The 23,436-nt window shown below is 37.8% G+C and overlaps 1 protein-coding gene across 2 annotated transcripts in view; it reads left to right on the top strand.

The window, feature by feature from the left end:
- Sec24CD (COPII coat complex component secretory 24CD) overlaps positions 1 to 20,547 on the top strand; it is a 334,964-nt gene extending 314,417 nt beyond the window's left edge. For both annotated transcript variants that reach the window (XM_090380568.1, XM_090380567.1), the window contains exons 21-22: positions 2,799 to 2,888; positions 20,178 to 20,547. In XM_090380568.1, the coding sequence (XP_090236694.1) occupies positions 2,799 to 2,888; positions 20,178 to 20,318 (231 nt within the window). In that variant the 3' untranslated portion in view covers positions 20,319 to 20,547. The remainder of the gene's footprint in view (positions 1 to 2,798; positions 2,889 to 20,177) is intronic.
- The last annotated feature ends 2,889 nt before the right edge of the window (positions 20,548 to 23,436 follow it).

The raw sequence follows: 23,436 nt of genomic DNA, 5'->3' as shown, positions 1-23,436 counted from the left end.
CATCCTCTACTACACTGTGTTGTCTTACTACACAGTTGGTACATTGATCTGGAATTACTGCTACTATTATTTAAGTACCTTGAATTTGTCAATGTTAAGCTTCAGTTGTCACTTCTCAGCCCCCCTCTGCCTAATTTATCTAGATCTTGTTGCAGTAGCATATCCTTATTACTGCCATTAACCACCCTGTCAACCTATATATCATCTGCAGTCTTGGATATTAGGCCATTAATAAATATTAAAAACAATGGGCCCAGCACTGTACCTTGGTACGGTGCTGGGCCCATTGTTGGGGCCTTGTACAAATGCTATTAGGGAGTCCCTTGGGGGACTCCCTAATAGCATTTGTACAAGAGCAGTGCCCATTGATAACAACTCTGCCATCTCTTTATCTAAAGCAGTAACTTCCCTTAATACCACACTGCTTCAATTTGTGCTGCAATCATTTATATTCAACAGTATCAAAATCTTTTCTGAAATTTAATTATATGATGTCAAAATTATTTTTTCCATCTAGTTCCTTTGTCACTGTCATAGTATCCATTCAGATTTGTCAAGCAAGACCAGCCCTTAACAAATACATTTTGTATCTGCAGTATGAATGTATTCCTGTCTAGATGGTCATGCATTACTTCTTTAGCCAGTGACTCCGTTATTTTCCCTATAACAGAAATCAAGGTAACAGGTTTCTAAGTATTCATGCCACTCTTTAATCTCCCCTGAATGCAGGAATACCCTCATAATTATAATTGCTGTCCTCCCCACAGCAGGTGGAAAATGCATGGGTTCTAATCCTTTCACCAATGTGAGGAATTTTTATGGGCTTTTTATGATGTGGCTGTGATAGTTTAAGATGAGGGTTGTATGGTTCCACCCCCTGGAAACTGGTGTTCTTTGATTTTTTCCAGCAAACAGACAAATCAACCACCGAATACAAGCAATTTACAGAACAATATACAGGTGACCCCCGCTTAACGCTGATCATTCGTTCCCGAAAAACAGAGCGCTAAGTGAATCCGCGCTAAGCGAGCGCCGCTTTCCCATAAGGTAACATATGTATTTATGAGCTGCGGTCAGTGCCATAGGATATTTTCTAATGAATAATAAACAGTAATGAAAAGATGCACAAATGTTGGTCAAAATATTTAATATTCAAATATTTGCACATATAAAATATTCTGCATTGCATACGTATAATTATGTGGTAACTACTTGCGTATCAAAAGTAAATTTAAAATTCCAATTAAAATAATGAATTTAATTTAATTGATGAATTTAATCATGAAAAATGTGTACATTTTGAGTTGAACTTTGGCCCTTTTCCAAATAAACTAAAAGGGGTATTAATTTTAAATCCCCCGCAGCGTTAAAACCAACAATAAAGTCAACCGATCCTTCACCGCTTTGAAACCCGGCATGTTTTTTTCTTCTTTCAATATGAAACTTCTTTTAGGCATTCGTTTCCACAAAAGTCCTGCTTCAGCTATATTAAAAACTTGTTGAGAAGTATAACACATAATACCCCTCTTCAATAATTTTAACAAAAGTTCTTTTTTGAAAGTTTCGGCTCCTTGATCTGCACTTGCGGCTTCTCCCTGGATTTTAAATCTATTCAACCAGCCCTTACCAGTTTTAAATGGTTCCACTTTTTTTTTTAGGCGAGTTTTCTTCAGATCATCATATTGGCTAATCTCTTTCTCTCTCTTTTTAATATTTAACTTAACTGAATTCTGCATTGGAATATTATCTTCAATAAAATTAAAGTCTTTCCATTTCAATCCTAATAGCCGGCCTAGTCCTAGTTGCTTGCAGTGGAACAGCTATCTTTCCCGCTGCAAAAATTAATTCTTTATTTTTTTATAATTGTTCTTACAGTTAAAGTTGCAAGTCCTAAATTATGGCACACATCCATTTGTCGTTGACCGGAATCGATTCGCTTCAAAACCTCTAATTTACTTTTCAAATTCAGTCTTTTTCTTACATTTATAGTCTTCGTACTGCGCTCAGACGTTGTTGCTTTTTCATTCCTATCAGTCATTATTAGCTCTTCGAAAATGTAACTGCGTTGGTTGAATTAATTACGATACAATGTTCAAGTAAACTTTCCGTTACGCACGATGTCTAATACTCTACTGAGTGATGACTAGACTGGATAAATGCATATAACGCAAATATTACAAGCAATATACTTGATCATTTTTTAAAATGTTGATCGCGGAACTACGTGACAAGTCACTGTACTGAAACTAAATTAGCGTGCGAGAAAATTTTACTGAGCGTGGGAAAATTTCTCAAGTCGGCGTGGGAAACGTTTTAATGCTGTTTTGCTATTCATTTTCAAGCTATCGACTCCATCAAATGAAACGATTTCGTTAATATGTCAAAAATGTAATCTGTAAAAGAGCGTTATAGTGATCTGTAACAGCGTTATAGTCAGATACGGGTTATAATATAAGAACAGCGTTATAGTGAATCAGCGTAAAGCGAACCGCGTTATAACGGGGGCCTACTGTACTGTTATTTCATAGCCTTAGTTGTTTTTGCACTTAGTACACCCCAAATCACTCAGTTTCTCGTGGCAGTGTACAAGTTCAAACACAGCCTCCTTGTGCATTCTAACTAATGTACCACAAGTAGCAAAAAAGATGCCACTATAGAAATTGCTGTATATGTATTGCAGAATGTTAGTCTATTGATATAGTAAAATTTTAAGATATCCATTGCATTTAAGCTTCTGTTATGATTTTTGTATCAGTTTAACTGATTATTATAACTTTTTTTCCACTTTTTTATTTCAGTGTACATTATTAGAATTAAATACTCCATTATCAAGAAGAGTAAGGGATATTATAAGTCAAGTAAGAAAAGAAAGGCAGAGATATATGGGAGTAAGTATTATTTATGCATATCTCAATTTTGTACATATCATTACAATGCAAATTTAGGGCTATAACCTCAGGTTGTGAAAGAAGTTAACTTGCGTACAAGTTAGTGTAATTACATCATTTCTACATGCAGCCAACTACTAAGTAGTTAATTGGCATCATTTAAGTATATCTCATGTTGTGAATACCTTCACAACAAGTTACCAATCATGGTAACTCATTGTGAAGTCAGGGGACACCTGGTTCCCTGACTCCCAACTTTGGCCACGATGAGGCATGCCAGGGACTACAGTCCAGGTGGGGACACATGGGGGGGTCAGAATATTCTGAAAACCCCAATAAGAATAGGATTAGGAAGACAGCTTAAGAAGTATGGGAAATGGGGAGGGAAGGAAAGAGAAAAAAAGACTGGGATAAAGAAAAATGAAGAGAGAAGATCAAAAGTAAGCTAAATGAAGAGGACTAGTGGACAGAAAATTCTCTATCCAGTTACATATATTACAGCGTAACAACTAAACTAATATAGCTCTGGAAGCTCACCAGAATCTACAATTAACAAGCTTTAAATCACTAATCACCAACACCTTCAACATACTCCAAGACTTGGAGTACAACCCACAAATTTACAGTTAAGGCTAACCTCAAAATTTAACCTCAAAATAATTATTTACAATAAATTAACAATATACCACAGAATTAGAGAACATGAAATCCAAGATAATCATTTACATAAATTTTACAATGTGCCTATAATAAGAGATTATTCAGCCAACCAGATCAGCAAACAACTCAATCATTTACTGTAGTTATTGCAATATTATACAATCTCTTAAACAAGCTTCCAATTATGTGGAGAATTAAACAATTATACACAATTTTTACAAAATGCCCCAGGCCAAGAACATCTTGGCCTAGCAACCACAAGCCACCAACAAACATCTTAACTTGAAAATAAATGTGTAACCTGCCCCACCAGGCAGGAATACCAAAACTAGCATCTTAAAGCAAATTGGGTCATCCATAAACCTTCAAGACAGCATCCTGCAGGAACTACAACAGAATGCAGCACTTAAGAACCCAATCTCAATGAAGTCATCATTGAGAATAAACATATCTATGATAATTCAGAACATAATGATTCACTGAATTACACAACAATTTAACTGAGCAAGTTCAAGAACCAAAAAAAAAACCCTCACGGTGATAAGTTCTCCATTTTAAAGCAAAAACTCCATTAACACCAAGTAAATCACTTCATGAAGAAGTAGTTTAAACATCCAAGCACCCTTGCCACTGTCGTCCCCAAGAACCTGTATCTAGTAATTTTCTAAGTTAAAGCAAATTTATTTACAAGTAAATATTTATACCTTTACTATAGAAGAACTTCATCCATGATCCACCAGATCAGTAGCACCCCAAACGCTTTTTTCTTTTAAAAAGTCTGTCAGAGTATTCTGACAAATCTAAAAAATTCTCTCATTACTAAGAAATAAAGTTACATTTTCACTGTCATATACATTAGTCAATAATTGAAATTCTCTTCTAAGGTCTAAATAAGTAAGACAGTCAAAAAAACCACAGTTTCTGGAGCACTGCAATGACATAAAGGAGAGTCTGATAAACCAAAAGCAAACAATTTACTGTTTAGGCTGCCATGGCCTGTAAGTATAAAACCAACATGTAAGCCTGGATTAAATCATTTCAATTGTTGCTTAGAAAACTCAGCAACATTGGAACGAAACATGAGTTACCCACCTTGATCTGACAAAGTCCACTCTGATTGCCAGTCACGGATAAACTGACATCTAAGTCTTTTGTCCTCCTTTTCACTTATTCAAGAGTTATGGCATAATCTCCAATCTGGACAGGGATTGACTTACAGCAATGGTATAGCAGATACTGAAACATAATCTCATATTTAATTGGTAACTTACCATACAAAACTTGCAAAGCAATGGTCAAAACCATCCTGCAACATCTTGAGACAGCAAGAAGAAATTTTTGGGCCTGTAAAAGATATCTGCTAACCATGCTACGTTTTACCTTATAGCCTCAGCCTCCAGCAGCATAACAGACAATAGGTACTAAAATACAAATGCAGTACAATTTCAACGTCGAGGGCTTAATACCCCACACAATTTTTGTTATTTTAATTATTTTACTAGTAAGTGACTTTAATTTTTGTAAAAGATATTTTGAATGAGCTGCAAAATTAAATCAGTCATCAAACATCAAGCCCAGATATTTGTAAGTCTATGTAATTTAAATAGCCTGATCTTCAAGCCTAACATTGGGCGGTCTGTTTAAGTTCAATATACCTTTAAACAACACTTGTCTGGTTTTAGAAATAGAAATTCGAAGCTTATTTACCTTACACCAGTTGTTTGTCATTGAGTACATCATTAGCTCTTTCTTCTACTTCCAAACACGAATTACCCGAGATCAGAATCACCAGATCGTTGGCATATCCAACTTTCTGCATTTGTTTATGCTCGACAGCAAGCCACCTGTCAAGAATCAAGATTCAATGAACGGGACCAAGGACTGATCCTTGAGGGCAGCCTCTGGAGACCAGATACGTAACCTGAGAAAAATCAGAGGAAACCACAAGAGATCTGTCACTAAAATAACTAGAGGTCAGGCGATATAAAGAAGCGGAAACTCCATCCTCCCAGAACCTTGCCAGAACACTCTGCCACCAAATGGTGTCAAAGGCCCCTTTGAAGTGCACAAAGAGGCCAAGGACATACTTTGTAGAAGCAGAGGAGACAGAATCCATGGTGAGTTTAATTGCATCAACAGTTGACTTCCATTTTGTGAAGCCAAACTGCAACTTGAACCTTTTAAATTTTGAGCTAAGTAATATTTATGAAATCTGACAACTATTAGTTTTTCCAAAACTTTTCCTCATAATAGGCAAAAGGGCAATCAATTTTTTGATGCTGGATTATCTGTATATTTTCCTGGGTTTTTCAGTAGAACCTTTAAATTATCTTGTTTCCAATTTCAGTTACCTCGGAAAGCATGTTAGAGATGCTGTCATTCCACCATTGCAACAACAAGGATGCCTGGAAACATCAAGATATGAAAGTTCCAAATATTGGGTGGGAGGGCTGTACAGGAATTGCTGTGGTGTCATTTTACCACTGAAAGGGTAAGCATCTACTGTTTTCCCTTCAGTGGTTCCAGACTAGGACACTTCCCATCTTTCACTGAATTAATAACCTGATTTATCTCATAGTGGAGAAACAATTCTTCAAAGCTGAGTCCACAATACATTTGTGCGCAAAAAATTCAGACTGAGCAAACTCTCTGACACCATAATGTCCCGACAAATTATACCGTTAAAGTTGCATATGCCGATGATCTGGTGATTCTGATCTTGGGTAATTCGCATTTGGAATTGTAAGAAAGAGCTAATGATGTGTTCAGTGACCTAAACGACTGGTGTTGAGTTGATAGATTCTTGCCATGATAGTCTCAGATTTGTTTGAAATAGTAACAGAGAAAACATTGCCGTGATGAATCTTATCCATAATTTTGTAAAGAATGCGCCATTGTTCTTGAGGTGGTGTAATATCATGGTGACTCATGAAGGTATTCACTTCTTTTGCAACCTGAGACTATAGTCCTAAGTTTGCATTGTAATTTAAATTGAGTTTACAGTTTGTAAGGAAGGAAAAGCAGGGGGAAAAAAAGAAAATTATGTAAGAATTTTAAAATTAGAAAATACAAAAATATTTTTAGTTTTGTTTGCTAACAAGAATCACAAGCATTTGTAGTTAAATGCTTTACATTTGTTATTAAACAAGAGTTTACTGATAGATAGTAGAGATCAGCCTCCCCGGGATGAGGGCAGTGACGCATTCCCAGAACTTGACTTGTCAGGTGGGAGCTAGGCAAAAGATCAATTAAGGATAAAATTATAGATTAAAGATTTTAAGTGTGGATGAGCTGTTCTTCAGGTAGCACATTATACAAGTAGTGTAGGAGTTTGTGATGATGATATAATTTAAATTACTTTGACCATCAGGCATCTCTCATATTGTGGAGTTACACCAATGAGCCAAAACAGCTCGTACCCGGCAAGTCATGGATGCTACAAGATTTCTAATTGTCTTGTATCGGGTACCAACACGTAACCAGCAGATGCTTTAACTCCTGTGAGGTCCATGGTTGAGACACTGCAGATTGGAGTTGCTGTTCCAACACAAACCACAGATGCTCGATGGGATTGATGTCTAGAGAATTTGGGGCCAGGACAATACCTGGAAGTCTTCCTCATGTTCCGTGAACCAGTCTCAAACAATCCGGGTGGTGTGGCATGGCACATTATCCTGATGAAAGATGGCACCACCAGAGGGGAAGACCGTTGCTATGAAAGGATGTACCTGGTCAGCAATGATGTTTAGGTAGGTGGTAGACATCAGAGTACCCGGCACATGGATGACTGGACCTAGGATATCCCAGCAGAACATGACACTTCCGCCACCGGCTTGTTTTCATTCTATGGTGCATCCAGGTGCCATCATTTCTCCAGGTAAACGACGCACACGTACCCGGCCGTCCACATGGTGCAACAGGAAATGTGATTCATCGGACCAGATGACATTCTTCCAATCGCTCAGTGTCCAGTTTCGATGCTTGCGTGCCCATTTTGTAGGCGCTGTCACCAGTGAACCGTGGTTATCGTGGGCACTCGGAGCAGCCTGCAGCTATGCAGCCCCATTTTCAGCTGGGTTCAATATCCTGTGTGTGTTGTGACACATTACTCCGTCACCAGCATTCCAATTACCAGTGAGTTGCACCACAGTCACCCTTCTGTTGCCACATACCATCCAGGAGACCCTTTGCTCACCTCAAGCATTGACTAGCCGTGATCATCCAACACCTCACCAGCAGTTCATGGGTTTCCCCTCCTTGGACTACTTTTGGTAGGTACTAACCACGGCTGGCCGTGAGTATCCCACCAGCTGTGCCATTTTGGATATGCTCTGACCCAGTCATCTGGCCTTTACAATTTGGCCTTTGTCAAACTTGTTTAAGTCAGCTGCCTTTCCCATCTGAAGAATAAGAGTAACACTGATTAACGAAGCTTAGTATCAGGTGTTTTTTATACTGTATCCCGACCCGCGTATGTGCCATAGTTCACCTGCAGTTGTTTCGATTTGCATAACAACTTGCTGGTCATAATGTTTTGGCTCATCGGTGTGTACTTTGCAACTGGGTTATCATTGCAACACCAGGATACCTGCCCACCCACCAATGAGGAGCCAATAAGCTCCGAAACAGTGCTGTGTGGGTGGTGGTATCCACCAAGAATAAATAAAAATATTCTTCTCCTGTGGTGTAGCGTTATTTATTCGAGGAATTACAATATCATGGTAACTCATTGCGAAGGTACTCACAATATGAGGTATAAACGATGACAATTTTAATTACTTAGTAGCTGGCTGCATGCAGAAATGATGTAATTACATTAACTTATATGTACATATCATTTTATTTACTGCAGTGCTGTGTTATTGAACATCCTGCTTACAAGGACAAAAGTGTCTCAAAAATTGTCTACATAACTTTCTAGTAAGAGTAATTGATAAATCTCCTTGTTGGAAATAAAATGTTAGTATTTCTTTACATAAATGTACTGAAATGTTAAGCAGAGCCAACTTTCAGTTTTTAATGCTGGCATTGGTTCTGTAATTTAGAGTCATGGCAAATATAATTGACAGTTTTTCTGTACTTGTAGGAAAAACTATAATCACAAATTTTTAGGCATCTATGCTACCCCCTCTTCTATATTCATCCTTATATTTTGGTTAGATTATGAAGTGCCTAATTCAAAGCTGACGGAGACTCCCTCTCCAGTTTGTCCAGTTATGGATAAAGGAAAAACTGCCACGACCAACAAAACAGATACAAGTTTTCAGTTTTTCATTTGTATCTGTTTTGGTTGTGGCAGTCTTTCCCTCCCTGTAATTGGGCAAACAGGAGAGGGAGTACATTAAAGTACTGCTAATCTATCTGTAAATGATGCCAGGGTTGCCATAGGTTGGCTGGGACTACTTTAATTAATAAGTAAGAAAAAAATTTTTGCCCCTATATAAATTATCTAACCAGTAATCTCTTCATTTCTGGATGTTATACAGAAACTGGATATACTTTTCTTTCATCTTTTGTAGTATCTTCCAAGGGCAAAAGTTTGGCTATACATTTTGTCCTTGAAACAGTCATTACCAAATTCATTGGAGGTAGTGTATCCAGTTTCTTAAGACTACAACTTTCCTCAGGCTATAACTCTCCCTCAGATCAAAGATACATACATGATATAAAAATGAGAAGGCACATTCTGGAGAGGATATAGCACAGACTGTCAAAAAGTTCTGCGATTACTATTTTTCTGTAGTTATAAATTGGTGGTGCCCAAGTGGCCAATCATATTTGCTTGTAAAGTTAACCATACCTTATTAGCATTAGCATTAGTAGAGGCATATGATGCAAGAAAGCAAGCTTATTCAGCATCAGCCAGAAAAAAAAAAAAAAAAAAAAAACCCTCTCCCATTTCACCCCTCCGTTCGTTCGAAATACCTGTCCAGTTGAGCTTTAAATTTGTTTAGGCTATCAACTTCAACAACAAGTGATGGAAGTCGGTTCCACCAACCAACCACCCGCTGGCCAAAGGCAAATTTCCGCACATCTATCCGACATCCGTCCTTCCTCAATTTGAATTTATGCCCTCTGAGGTGATTATTCTGAGAAAGATGAAGAATCCCATTGGCATTGAGCATGCTCAAACCATTCAAAGCCTTATACACCTCTATCAGATCACCTCGCCGGTGCCTAGTCTCCAGACTCTGTAATTTGCAAAACTTAACCCTTTCTTCGTAAGAGCAACCCTTTGTTCCATTTACTAATCTTGTTGCCCTTCTCTGTACCTGTTCCAGCAGCTCTACATCCTTCTTGAAATGAGGCCTCCAGACCTGTATACAGTACTCAAGATGTGGCCTAACCATTGCCTTATACAAGGGAATAATCACCTCCTTATCCCTGCTAGAAAAATTCCTGTATATCATTGACAAGACACCATGAGCTACTCTTGCAGCTCGTCTGCACTGCTCAGAGAACTTCATATCTGCCTGCACAATTACCCCCAGGTCCTTTTCATTCTCCACCACTGTCAGTGTAGTACCGCAGAGTTGATACATTGCTCTGGGGTTACTGTTACCCATATGTAGTACTTTACATTTGTCAATGTTAAACTTCATTTGCCACCTCTCAGCCCATCTGTTCAACCTTTCCAGATCCTGTTGCAGCAGCATAGCGTCAGTAGTGTCCTTAACGACCCTGCCAACCTTTGTATCATCTGCAAACTTAGACATTAAACTTGATATCCCATCATCAATATCATTCATAAACACCGAAAACAACAATGGACCCAACACTGAACCATGAGGAACTCCACTAATAACATTAGTCCACGTTGAGCAGTGTCCATTGATTACCACTCTCTGTCTTCTGCCACTCAACCATCCCCTTATCCATAGCAGCAATTTGCCTCCAATGCCACACTGCTCCAATTTGTGCAGCAGTCTTCCATGTGCAACAGTATCAAAAGCCTTTCTAAGATCCAAATATATAATATCAAAGTTATTCCCTGCATCCAGTTCTTTTGTGACTACATCATAGTATCCAATCAAATTGGTCAGGCAAGACCTGCCCTTAAAAAAACCATGCTGCGTCTGAGCTATAACTGAATTCTTGTCTAGATGATCCTGCAGTGCTTCTTTAACCAGTGCCTCCATTAATTTACCTGGAACAGAAGTTAAACTAACAGGTCTATAATTACTTGTGTCAGCCTTTGATCCTCCTTTGTGAATTGGGGTTACATTTGCACATCTCCAGTCTATGGGTACCTCCCCTGAGTCCAAAGAAGCTCTCATAATTATGGCTAGGGGTTTGCATACTTCCTTTGCTGCCTCCTTTAATATAACTGGATAGATCCCATCCACCCCAGGTGCCTTTTTTATGTTTATCCTCAACAATCTCTCCTCCACTTTCCTCTCAGTTATTACAAAATCATCCAGCTCACTGCCAATGTTTACTTTACCTACATCATTCTCCTTCCTGAATAACTCCTCATGCGTGAATGTAGATGCAAAATACTCGTTTAGATTGTTAGCCACCTGAGCAGGATCCTCAACTGTTGAACCATCAATATCCAGTGGACCAATCTGATTCATCCCTTTCCTTCTCGAGTTCAAGTATGTAAAGAACTCCTTTCTGTTTTTCTTTGCATCCTTTGCCAAGGATTTTTCGTAGTCTGCCTTTGCCTGCCTAATCTCATTTGTGACTTGGTTACAGACCAACTTATATCTATCATAGGCTTCCATGTCACCCATTAATTTGTATGTATCCCATGCATTTTTCTTCTCTGCCACATGTCTCATTAGTCCATCTCACAACCATTTAGGCCTAAACCTTGAACAATATTTCTTAGTTGGTATGTAAAGCCTGGTAGCCACCAAGATTAGTTCCTTGAATTCTTCCCATTTTGAGTTTGCTGTTGGTAACATCATCAGTTGGTCCCACTGTATAGAATTTAAATACTGTCTCAGACCATCATAGTCGCCTTTACGAAAACAAAAACCCTTCCCTTTACCTCTGATGGTAGTTACCTCCTTGAGTAAATCCCACTTCAACACACTGTGATCACTGCCACCTAGTGGTTCATTTATCTGCAGGTTCTTAATGCATGAAGAATCACTACTGATAATCAGATCAAGAGTATTGCTCCCTCTTGTTGCCTCACGAACATGCTGATGTAGAAAACAATCATCCAATAAATCCACAAAAGCCTTGCTAGTGTGCGAGTGACCAACCCACAAATTCCAGTCAATATCTGGGAAATTAAAATCCCCCATTATAAGACTCTCTGATTTACTGGCCCACTCTATTTCCCTGTACAATATCTTATTATACTCATCAGAGTCATTAGGCCTATAACACACGCCTACTCTCAATTTCGATTTCCCTATGCTTATGTCACACCAAACTGACTCGACACTGCCCTGTCCATCGATGTCGACTGGCTTCACTTCCTTGGACTTTATGTGTTTCTTAATTAATAGCATAACCCCTCCTCCCCTCCTGTCCTGTCTATCCTTTCTATACACATTGTATTCCCCAAATTCCAGTTCCGCATTACTTATATCTGTGTGACACCACGTCTCTGATATCCCAACAATATCTGCCTTTGATGTTTTGAGCAATACCTCAAATTCATCAAATTTATTTACCAAACTCCTAGCATTGGTGTACACGCAGGTATACATGCACCTGTTTCTATTCTTAGCTACCCTAACACAACCCATGTGTTTACTTGTACCGCAATGACTACCAGCAGTCTCTGAAATATCCTGCATCTTGTTTTTCAGACTTCTGCTCATTTCAATAGAAGCAGTGCAAGAATCACTTCCACCTCTGCCAGTGGCTACTGTTAATCTATTAGTCCTTGTATCCCTCCCAACTAGCAAGTTTTCCGACCCACCTAACACTGCCTCGACAGCATCAGCAAAAATTCTTGCACCCTTTCTATTTAAGTGTATCCCATCCCTGTAGAAGCAATCTCTCCTGTTAACAAGTACAGTCCAGGCTGAAAAAAATTCAGCCCCTTGAGCCTTGCACAATCCCTCCAGGGCCAAATTGATCGACAAGGCTCTCATCATATACTCCCTCCTATCATGTCTGGGCAGAATTGCAGACACTTTCAAGTTCAACCCTAATTCACGGCTTTTTTTCAACAGTGATCTGTACTTGCTAAGTAATTCTGCCGGTCTCCTACTCTTAATATCATTGGTGCCAACGTGTACAACTATATCACCTTTTGTGCCCTTAAAAGATGATATCCGCTCTACAACGTCATCAACCTTTGCCCCTGGCAGACATACCCTGGTCCTATTCCACCTATCCTTTTTACAAAGCATGTTCCCCGTTTCCCTGACAATAGAGTCACCAACAACTACTAGTTCCTGTGGGACCAGCGCATTCTGCCTAGGGGGCTGCTTCTGTGTTGCCTGATGACCAAGTGCAAGCTCTGGCGTTGATGTGGGCAGCTGAGAGCTTGATGGGCCCCTCAATTTATTTCCTTCGAGGGCATCCACCCTGTCCTTCAAGCTCTCATAAAGGCCCATAACAACGCTGAGTTGTCGCCTGATTTCCTTGCACTCCTTACATCGTGCACACACAAAGACATCCCCCTTGGCAGTATCATGTCCCGTACCCGACTGCTCCGCAAACATCAAGCAAACAGTGCATTTTAATAGACTGTGATTCAGAGGGCAACTGCCCCCTCAGTTCTCCCCTGAACCACAGCACTCCCATTAGCTTGAGCCTTTTGCTTTGCTGCTCTGGTCAGAGTCATGATTCCGATTTAATTTAATAAAATTCAAAACAAAATTAAATCCTTAAGTTATATCCCAAAACAGTTATGTTATATATATATTTTTTTCGGTATCTAGTGTTTTCTACGAGTTCCCTTTATACAACTTCCGTATCACGTGTACCACTATAGATATGTATTAATTATTTGTTACGATTAAGTCGTTATATATATTTATAGAGTTAAAAATACAATTTAATTGACAATAAAGTTTATCAAGATTAATAGATTTACTGATTAATTGACAATATTATATTATGCAGTATACTACACTAAGCTTATGCTATCGTGTAAAAATGGCGGGAATTCACGAACGGCATTTCTACGGACTCGTAAGTATTGATTAGCTTCGAAATCTCGCTATCTCAATTTAGAATAAACTAAGGATCCTGACTAGGTCTATAATCTACTTATAGAAGATAATTTGATATAACAATTGGTTAATAAATCGACTAAATTTGGTTAAAAGACCTCTCGTTCAATTTGTGACACGTGGATTTGATACCGTTACCGATACTAAGTAATATCTACGAAATCTCTGTCTAAGTTAAACTTTAAACTAAGTATCGTAACTAGGAATATAAAGCTACTCTAGAAAATAAGTTAATATGACAATTTAAACTAATAAAGCAGAAAATAAATCAGGAAAAACTACTCTGAAGAGCTTTAAGGAGCAATGTCTGCACAGGCTAACCTCACTTCAATTATTCAATTGAAGTGGGTTAAAGACTGTAGAATTAGCATTAGTAGAGGCATATGATGCAAGAAAGCAAACTTATATAGCATTGGCCAAAAAAAAACCCTTCCTGTTTCACCCATCCATTAACCCCAAATGCTTGTCTAGCTCTGCCTTGAACTTCTTTAAGTTCTCAATCTCCACTACAACAGATGGAAGTTTGTTCCAATAATCAACCACCTGCTGGCTAAAGGCAAATTTCCATACATCTATTCTACACGTCTTTCCTCAATTTGAATTTGTCCCCAAAGGTGAGTAATCTGAGAAAGAGGAACATTGGCATTGAGCTTCCTGAAACCATTCAAGGCCTTATACGCCTCGATCAGATCAGCTCGCAGGTGCTTAGCCTTCAGATGCTGCAATTTGCAGAACTAAAGACTTTCTTGGTAACAGCAACCCTTTATTCCTTTCACCAGTCTTGTTGCCATTCTCTGGACTCATTCTAGAAGCGCTACATCCTTCCCTAACTGAGGCTGCCAGTATGCAGAACTCAAGGTATGGCCTGACCATTGCCTTATACAAGGGGATAAACACCTCCTTATTCCTGCTAGAAAAATTCCTGTATATCATTGACAAGACACCATGAGCTACTCATTCAGACTGTCTGCACTGCTCAGAAACCTTCATATCTAACTTCACAATTACCTGCAGCCTTTTTCATTCTCCAACTACCCTGAATGTAGTACCCCACAGTTGGTACATTACTCTGCGGTTAATGCTGGTACTCTACATTAGTCAAAGTTAAACTTCAGTTGCAACCTCTCAGCCCATCTGCTCAACTTTTCGAGATCTTGTTGCAGTAGTGTTTGTTGTTACTGTTATTAACAACCTTGCCAACGTTTGTATCATCTGCAAACTTGGACATTAACCCTGATATACTTTCATCAATATCATTGATAAATACAGAAAACAACAATGGGCACAACACCGAACCGTGGAGTATTCCACTAATCGCATTAGGCCATGAAGAGCAGTGTCCATTGATTACCACTCTGTCTTCTCCCACTCAACCATCCCTTTATCAAATTGCCCTTAATGCCATATTGCTCCAATTTGTATAATAGTCTTCCTTGTGCAACAGTATCAAAAGCTTTCTTAAAATCCAAGTATATGATATCAAAATTATTTTTTGCATCCAGTTCCTTTGTGACCACATCATAGTGTCCATTCAAATTGGCCAGACATGACCTCTCTTAACAAAACCATGCTGTGTCTGAACTATAATCTTGTCTAAAAGATCCTACAGTGCTTCTTTAACCAGTAACTTCATTATTTTCCCCAGAACAAAAGTTAAACTAACAGGTCTGTAATTACTCATATCACCCTTTGATCCTTTATGTGAATCGGGGACACATTTTCACATCTCCAGGCCATAGGGACCTACCCGAGTCCAAGGAAGCTCTCATCAGTACTTTTCCTTGCTGCCTCCTTTAATTTAACTGGATAGATCACATCCACCCCAGTTGCCTTTCTCACCTTCAATTTTTCACAATTTCTCCTCTGCTTTGCTCTCAGTTATTACAAAATCATTTAGCTCCCTGCTAGGATTTGATAAGCTTCAGGCCTTCACTTCCCTACAAACTTCATGTGTGAATGTAGAAGCAAAATACTCATTCAGTTTGTCTGCTACCTTAGCAGGATCATCAACAATCAAACCATCAATATCAAGCAGACTAATCTGATTCATCTCCTTCTTTCTAGAGTTTACCTAAGTAAAGAAGCCTTTGCTGTTTTTCTTTGCATCCTTTGCCAAAGATTTCTCTAATCTGCCTTTGCTTGCCTAACCCTTTGTGACTTGATTACAGACTAGCTTATATATGCCATAGGCTTCTGTGTTGCCTGATAATTTATATGTATTTCATGCCTTTTGCTTCTCTGCCATAAGTCTCATTAGTTCATCTGACATCCATTTAGGCCTAAACCTTGAATACTTCCCATTTAGAATTTGCTGTTTGTAACATCGTCAGTTGGTCCCATTGTATAGAATTTAAAAACTGTCTAACACCACTGTAGTCACATTTACAAAAGTAAAAACCCTTCCCTTTACCCCTGATAGTAGTTACATCTTTGAGTAAATCCCATGTCAGCACACTATGATCACTTCCACCTAGTGGGTCCTTTATCTGCAGATTCTTAATGCATGAATAATCACTGCTGATAATCAGATTAAGAGCATTACTCTGGTTGCCTCTCAAACACGCTGCTATAGAAAACAATCAACCAATAAATTTACAAAAGCCTTGCTAGTGTGCGAGTGACCAACCACAAGTTCCAGTCAATATCTGGGAAGTTAAAATACTCCATTATAAGACAATTGGATTTATTGGCCCACTCTGTTTCTCTGTACAATTGTTTGTTGTACTCATCAAAGTCACTAAGCCTATAACACACTCCTACTCTTATTTTTGCATTCCCAGTGGTTGTCACACCAAACTGACTCAATTTATTGCATTGTCCATCTATGTCAATTGGTTGCAGCTGACTAGCTGGGTGGGTCAAGTGCCTGCCTGGAAACCCAAAGGTCGCAGGTTCGAATTCAGCCTCGGGCTTGGATATCACAATGGTGTCACACTATCCGGTTGGATCTCACAGCCACGATACACGAAGGAAGCAGGAAAAAACTGGTTCCTTCATGTATTGATCACATCATACGATAAAAAAAAAATGGTCGCACTTCCTTAGATTTGATGAGTTTCTTAACTCACAGCATAACCCCTCCTCCTTTCCTATCTTGTCTATCCTTTCTGTGCACGTTGTACTCCTCGTATTCCAATTCTGCACTGCTTATGTGTGTAACCATGTCTCTGATATCCCCAACAATATTTGCTTTTGATGTCTTCACTACACATCAAATTTATTTACTAGACTCCTAGCATTGGTATATATGCAAGTATACATGCACTTGTTCTTACTCTTAGTTACCTTAACACAACCCATGTATTTACTTGTTCCATGATGATTCCCACCAATCCTTGAAAACTCAAGCACCTTGCTTTCTAGGCTGCTGCTCATTCTAATAGAAGCAGTGCAAGAATCACTTTCACCTCTGTCTGCAGCTACTGTTAATCTTTTAATCTGTGAATCTCCCCACCCAAGCTAGCAGTTTTCTGACCCACCTAACACTGCTTCGATAGCATCAGCAAATATTCTTGCACCCTTTCTATTTAAGTGTGTCCCATCCCTGTAGAAGCAATCTCTCCTATTAACAAGCAAGACCATGCTAAGAAAAATCTTATCCCATTTATCCTTACACAATCTCTCCAGGGCCGATTTGATTGACAAGGCTCTCATCATATACTCCCTCCTATTCTATGTGAATTGTAGACACTTTCAAATTTAATGTTTCAATACTTAAGTATTGAAATGATCCAAATTCCTAGCTAGTGCAATTGAAGTATTCTGCCATATACGATTGTTTGAACCTACATTCATGCACGTCCACACTCAGCGACCTCTACAGCCAATCAAAGAATGAGCAACCTTGGCCTTCCAAGTGCCCAACGGCAAGGAGGCCAGATGAACAACAGACCAACACTCCCCAGCACTACACTATGTAGCCTACTATAATCTACACTTTACTCGGCTTCACAGAGTCTCTATTACGTCACAAAAGATCGTGAGGTTGGGGGAATGCTCCCAGGGCCGCAAGACCTGTAACACTTTATGCTGTACATTCATGATTGATTTAGGTCCTGAAAACAATGAAGTTCATAAACATATGCTCCAGATCACTTTATTTTCAAGTTTCAGCCTGTTTCAATAATTATCCACCTGACCTTTCAAGAAAGGATTTAAAAGGACTACTTTTTATTCTTGAATACACAGCTGAATATGCCTCATCATGGGCATATTCAGTTGGATAATAACGTGCTGGATAATAAACTGTTGGATGATAACCTGCAGCATAACTAGAATCTAGGTAAATAAATTTCATTTTCTGCTTTAAAAATTCTGAAGAAATATTTGACAACACGTTTGAGACAGGTGAACTACGTTGAAGCACTTCAGAGAAGCCCCCACAACGTTTAAGCCATGTGGACTGTGTCCCATCGGCTATTTCTTCGGAGAATTACACTCTAGCCCATTAACATCCTTGATGGAATACAAGTTTCAAGAGCCTAGAATGATTCGGCAACAACTTATATAAGGGGAGTTTGAAAAATCTAAAAAATTTCAAGCTTAACAACGAAGCTTCAGAAAAGATGAGCTGATGTCTTCTGTTACCAAAGAAATTGTAAACTTAGCTCATAAGTTCCAGCTGGTCCTGGAGAACGAAAATGTAGACTAGTTTGTGGATGAACGAGGTGAAGATTTAAAAACAGAAGACCTAGCCCAGTTGAACGTGCAAGATACTTGAGGAGCAAAGGAGAGCTGAATCTGTTGAGGAACCGGAGCAACCCAAGAAACAGTTCTAATTAAAGGAAATGGCAGAAGTGTTTCATAAAATTCAGGAAGGTCTCTGTTTGATGGAATGGATGAAAAAGCCTAACATGTCTTGAAAATAGAAAAGTTCAAGATTGCTTATTGCGAAATTTATGAAGAGAAAAAAAAGCATACAAAACAGATGAAGATTGAAGAGTTCTTATCACGTACCACCTCCCTGACTTCTACTCAGCCTACAACACCCTGTGATTAATGTGTCTTATTAATGCTTCAGGTTCATTTTAAGTTACCTTCAGTTCATCACACCTGAAGTGTATAAATTGTGTGGTAAAGACCAATTTTCTTAAATATGTACAGTTTGGTTTTGATTCCCTTAGTAGCCCTTATAAAGCCTACACGGTGTACGAAATACATATCAGTTTTTACAGTACAATAACATACATTTTCTTCCTTTTATGATTTTATTTCTTATATGCCACTCTGGTTAATTCACTGCTGTTCCCAGATAAAGTTTTTAATTGTAATGATATATAACTATTTTTCTTCATTCTTTTGAGGATATTATGTGGGTTTTGTAATTTTGACATATCAGGGATATAGTAGCAATATTTTAATAATTAGTCATTCCAGAGTTACATAAAAATCAACTTATGTAAGAAGTCCTGGAACGCATCTCTTACGTGTGTCGGGGACAGACTGTACATAAGATGCACATCTGTCATTTCTTTGTTTGAATCAAATAAATTCAAACTTTCCCTCTAGAATAATAATCAACCTATGTACCTTTCTGCCTATGCTGTTGTAATGTAGTTTGCCTACCCAGAGACTAGCAGGCATTTTTACCAGATAATTTCTCTAACACAATAAAGGGCTGCACCTCGGAAACAAAGCAGTTTTGGGAATGTTTATATATGCATGCATATATAAACATGCATGTGTGTATGTGTGCACATATACACACATGCATGCAGTTATCTTTAAAAAGCTATATACTATCTTTTCATCTTATATTTTTCTATCTTAACAGTTCAGTTCCATATAATACCAAGGTTGTAACTGCTAGAATACCTGCTAGAATTGTGTGATTTCCACTATGCCTTGGGATAGCTGCATAAGAGTAATTTCAGACATGAATTTAATGTCATATGATATTGTTATATTTACATTATACTATCTGATGGCCCACTGAAAATTGAATTACTCTTATTCCAGCAGCTACAACCTTGTTATAAGAAATTGCACTGATAAGGTATTTAAGTTGAGGAAGTTAATATGTAACCTTTGAAAGCCACCAGTATGTGTATATACACATGCATATTTTTTTTTAAATTTAAATATATTTTGCATGTGTTCAATTTATATATCATCTCTGTTCTTTTAATTTAATCAGTTCAGCACTTGAGAATACTGCTCACTATGTGAAGTAAGGTTCTTTGTATGCAGAATTAGATGTAGAACTGAATTAACATTGTCGTGAGTTTAGGTCAAACTGCTTTGAGTTTATTTTTGAAAACTTTTTAAAGTACTTGTTTATGTAGTTTTTTTCTTATTTTGGTACTTATTGATGCAATATCTATACCATTTCATAAAATATAATAAAAAGAAGTCTGGTCAGATCACTCCAAATAATGTCATTTTGTTAGTGATGCAAGTATGGATTGATTTATATTTTATTAGTTAAATGAAAAATACTATAAAAGAGGTAGCTTTGAATTTTATTATTTTCCTTTCCCAGCTTACTATTATTCGTCAAGGTGATAAAACAGATCTGTTTTTCCGGCATTTCTTGGTTGAAGACCGTACTGGAGAAGGCAGTGCCTCTTATGTGGACTTTCTGTGTCACCTGCATAAAGAAATCCGCAATTTATTAACTTGAAAATTATGGATGTTAATATAAGGGAAAATTTTATATCTGTGGTTTCGTGTGTTTAGTAAATCTACAGTGCTGTGCCAGGAAAAAAGAGAACTTGAAACTCTCTGAAACCAGAAATGACCTTCAGAATATTGTAAAGTGTATTTTTCTCTGCTGAAATTTTTTTTTCAGTGGAACTGTGACACATGAACTGCTTGTAATCAAAGTGCTACTGGAAGATTAAAAAAAATAAAAAAAATAAAAATCTGACTGAACAAGTTTACTAACACTAAATTTTGGTTCCGGTTAATTAAACCTAAATTTGTTTACCTAGCAGTTTCCAGCATATTTCATCTTTACTGAGCTTTATTATGTATCATATAATGATTTATTAAAAAAAATTAATAAAATGATTATATGTTAATTAATATGCTTAACTTTTCAAATGATTTGACTTTGTGCACTGTATTTTAGATTTCACATTAATATTTCAGTCCTGAACATTTTAAATAAATGTATCCTGATGAATTATGTGATATCAGAAGGGAAGTAGCAGTGAAGATTGTGCAATAAATACTTTTTATTGAGTTTGTAAAGATGAGGAATGTGATGCTTGTTCTTGAAAGATTATAATTTTATCCGTCTGGCCATTGATGATTTTTGTATGCAAAAAAGAAATGATAATAAATAAGTTTACCTAGATAATTCAGTGTAATGTAGGCAAACAGTGAAAAATGTAATATAGGAATTACATAAAGAATAAAGCACAACTTCACATCATGAATAAATAGAAAACGACTTATTTGTTCATGAAATTTGCATTTATATTCTGGATGCCAGTTATTGTGATCACTTCAGGACACATCTGAATTGATAACAATAACCAATGAAACAAGAATGCAGCCGTTCAGCATTGTTTACTGATGCAGGTTGAAAATATGTACATAAAGGTGGAGGTGTGCAAAAAAAACATTAAAATCAAGTACGTAATATAAAATAGTTTCGCTCTACACTATTTCTTTGAAAAGTCTAAAAATGAGGCTGTTGTAATGTTTCCGAAAATCCATACAAACCTTTAAAAATGAACAAAGAAAATATTAACTGAAGAATTATAAAAAAGTTAATGCTCTACTGTAAAACAAACAGATCGGTAGGAGTTCTGATCACTACATTCTTTTGCACAGTAAGGATTCATACAAACTGTACAAAGCAACAATAGTAACTAAACACTCATGCCAGAAATCAAGAACAAATTAGTTTCGTAATTGTGTTACATAACCACTTTCACTGCATGTGCATAAACTGCAATAAAGTAAAGTGTTAGCATAAACTGAAGTGCTGATTACAATAAATAGTGTATTACTATACATCTGATTGGGACTTCATAGAGGTGATAACATTATAAAAAAGATAGCATATCCATGATCACAATCAGTGGTGTACATGATTGTGAGATACAAGAATTATAGAACTTAAAAATATTTCCCAGACATTGTTATAGAATAAAGTTTCAATCAAAATAAAGCCTACTACCTGTGTTTTGTATCTTTTCAAATATCCTGTGAAGCACTTATTTTCCTTATTAGTTACACTGCATATTATTTTTTAGTGTCTTATAATGTAAATTAGTTGGTATTTTGGCATTGGAAAAAATCATGAAAGCATTAGTAAATCAAGCGAACAAAGCAGAGGTGGACTGGATCAAAAATTCTTACTGTGGGAAAACTTGTAGCAGCCTCATACTAATGTTTATGGTCATATTGTGAGGAAGTGGGGGGGGGGGGATTACAAATAACTAAAGTAGTAGTGGCATGTGATGCAAGAAAGCAAGTGTATGAGCTTATGCAACATCAGCCAACAAAAAAAAAACACACCATTCCCTCCAAATGCCTGTCCAGTTCCTCCTTAAATTTATTTAACCTATCACCTTGAAGTTTATTCCAGCAATTAACCATTCACTGGCTAAAGGCAAATTTCTGCACATCTATTCTACATCTGTCTTTACTTAATTTGAATTTATGCCCCCTTAGGTTCATAATCTGAACAAGTGGAAGGATCCCATCAGAATTCAGTGTGCTCAACCCATTCAAGGCCTTATACACCTCAATCAGATCACAGTGCAGGTGCGGCCCCGGGTGCCAAGCGTTTCCGTGGCCAAGCGATTCTCGTGCGATAGAAAAGCGTTTTTTGTAAGCGACTAGGTTCTATTTTGTTTTCTCCCTTGATTATTAAACTTTTTCTTTAAGTAGCCCTTTTTCTTAAAAGCACTAAGAAGAGAGCCCAGAAGAAGGAAAGAACCTTTTTCTTTAATTAAATTAGTCTTACTAATTGTACTAACCTATACGCTTGGCCACAAGCGGCACTGCTCCTGCCTCCCCGTGGCGGGGCCGGTAATCTGGGTGGTAAAAATATACCCCCAGGGCCAAAAGGAGCTAACATGGATACGAGTAATTATCCACCTTTAGAGCCATCAAGCTCAAGGTCAGAAATTCCTGACAATGACTGTGACACTAACCAGCCCAAAAGGTTTAGAAGGGAACCTGAATGCCATGAAGAATTACCAAATTTCTTGGTGATTCATTCCTTATCCTCCCAACCTGTAGGCAAATTGTCACCATTTTTGAAATGGTGACAATTTACTTGTCATGATTCAGAAATATTTGGAATCAATTACTGGATCACCAAAAATGGTGAAAAGACTACAATCCGGAGATCTCCTCATTGAAACTGCCACCGCTAAACATTCTGAGCGGCTCTTAAACACAACATCATTTTGTGGGCTCACAGTATCAATAACTCCACACACAACCTTAAATTCATCAAAGGGTGTAATCAGTGAGTGGGACCTAATTACAGTCTCCGAAGAAGAGCTACTTCAAGAACTAAGTAGTCAAAAAGTTACAAATGTGAAACGGATTATGACTAAAAAAGATGGAAATCTCACTCCAACGAGATCCATCATTTTAACATTCAGCACGCCAGACTTACCATCCTCAATTAAAGCTGGCTATTTGAATTGTCGTATAAGACCATTTATCCCAAATCCCGTTCGCTGCTTCAAATGCCAGAAATACGGGCATTCACAGCAGGCATGTAGAGGTGAGGCCATATGTCCCATCTGTGGTTCTAAAGATCACACTCA

The sequence above is a fragment of the Mastigoproctus giganteus genome, chromosome 8 (genome assembly GCF_048544385.1).
Source record: "Mastigoproctus giganteus isolate SK-2022 chromosome 8, ASM4854438v1, whole genome shotgun sequence".
In the NCBI taxonomy this organism is placed as follows: Eukaryota; Metazoa; Arthropoda; class Arachnida; order Uropygi; family Thelyphonidae; genus Mastigoproctus; species Mastigoproctus giganteus.
The sequence above is the reverse complement of the archived record's forward strand: the minus strand, read 5'-3'. Positions and strand labels throughout refer to the sequence as shown.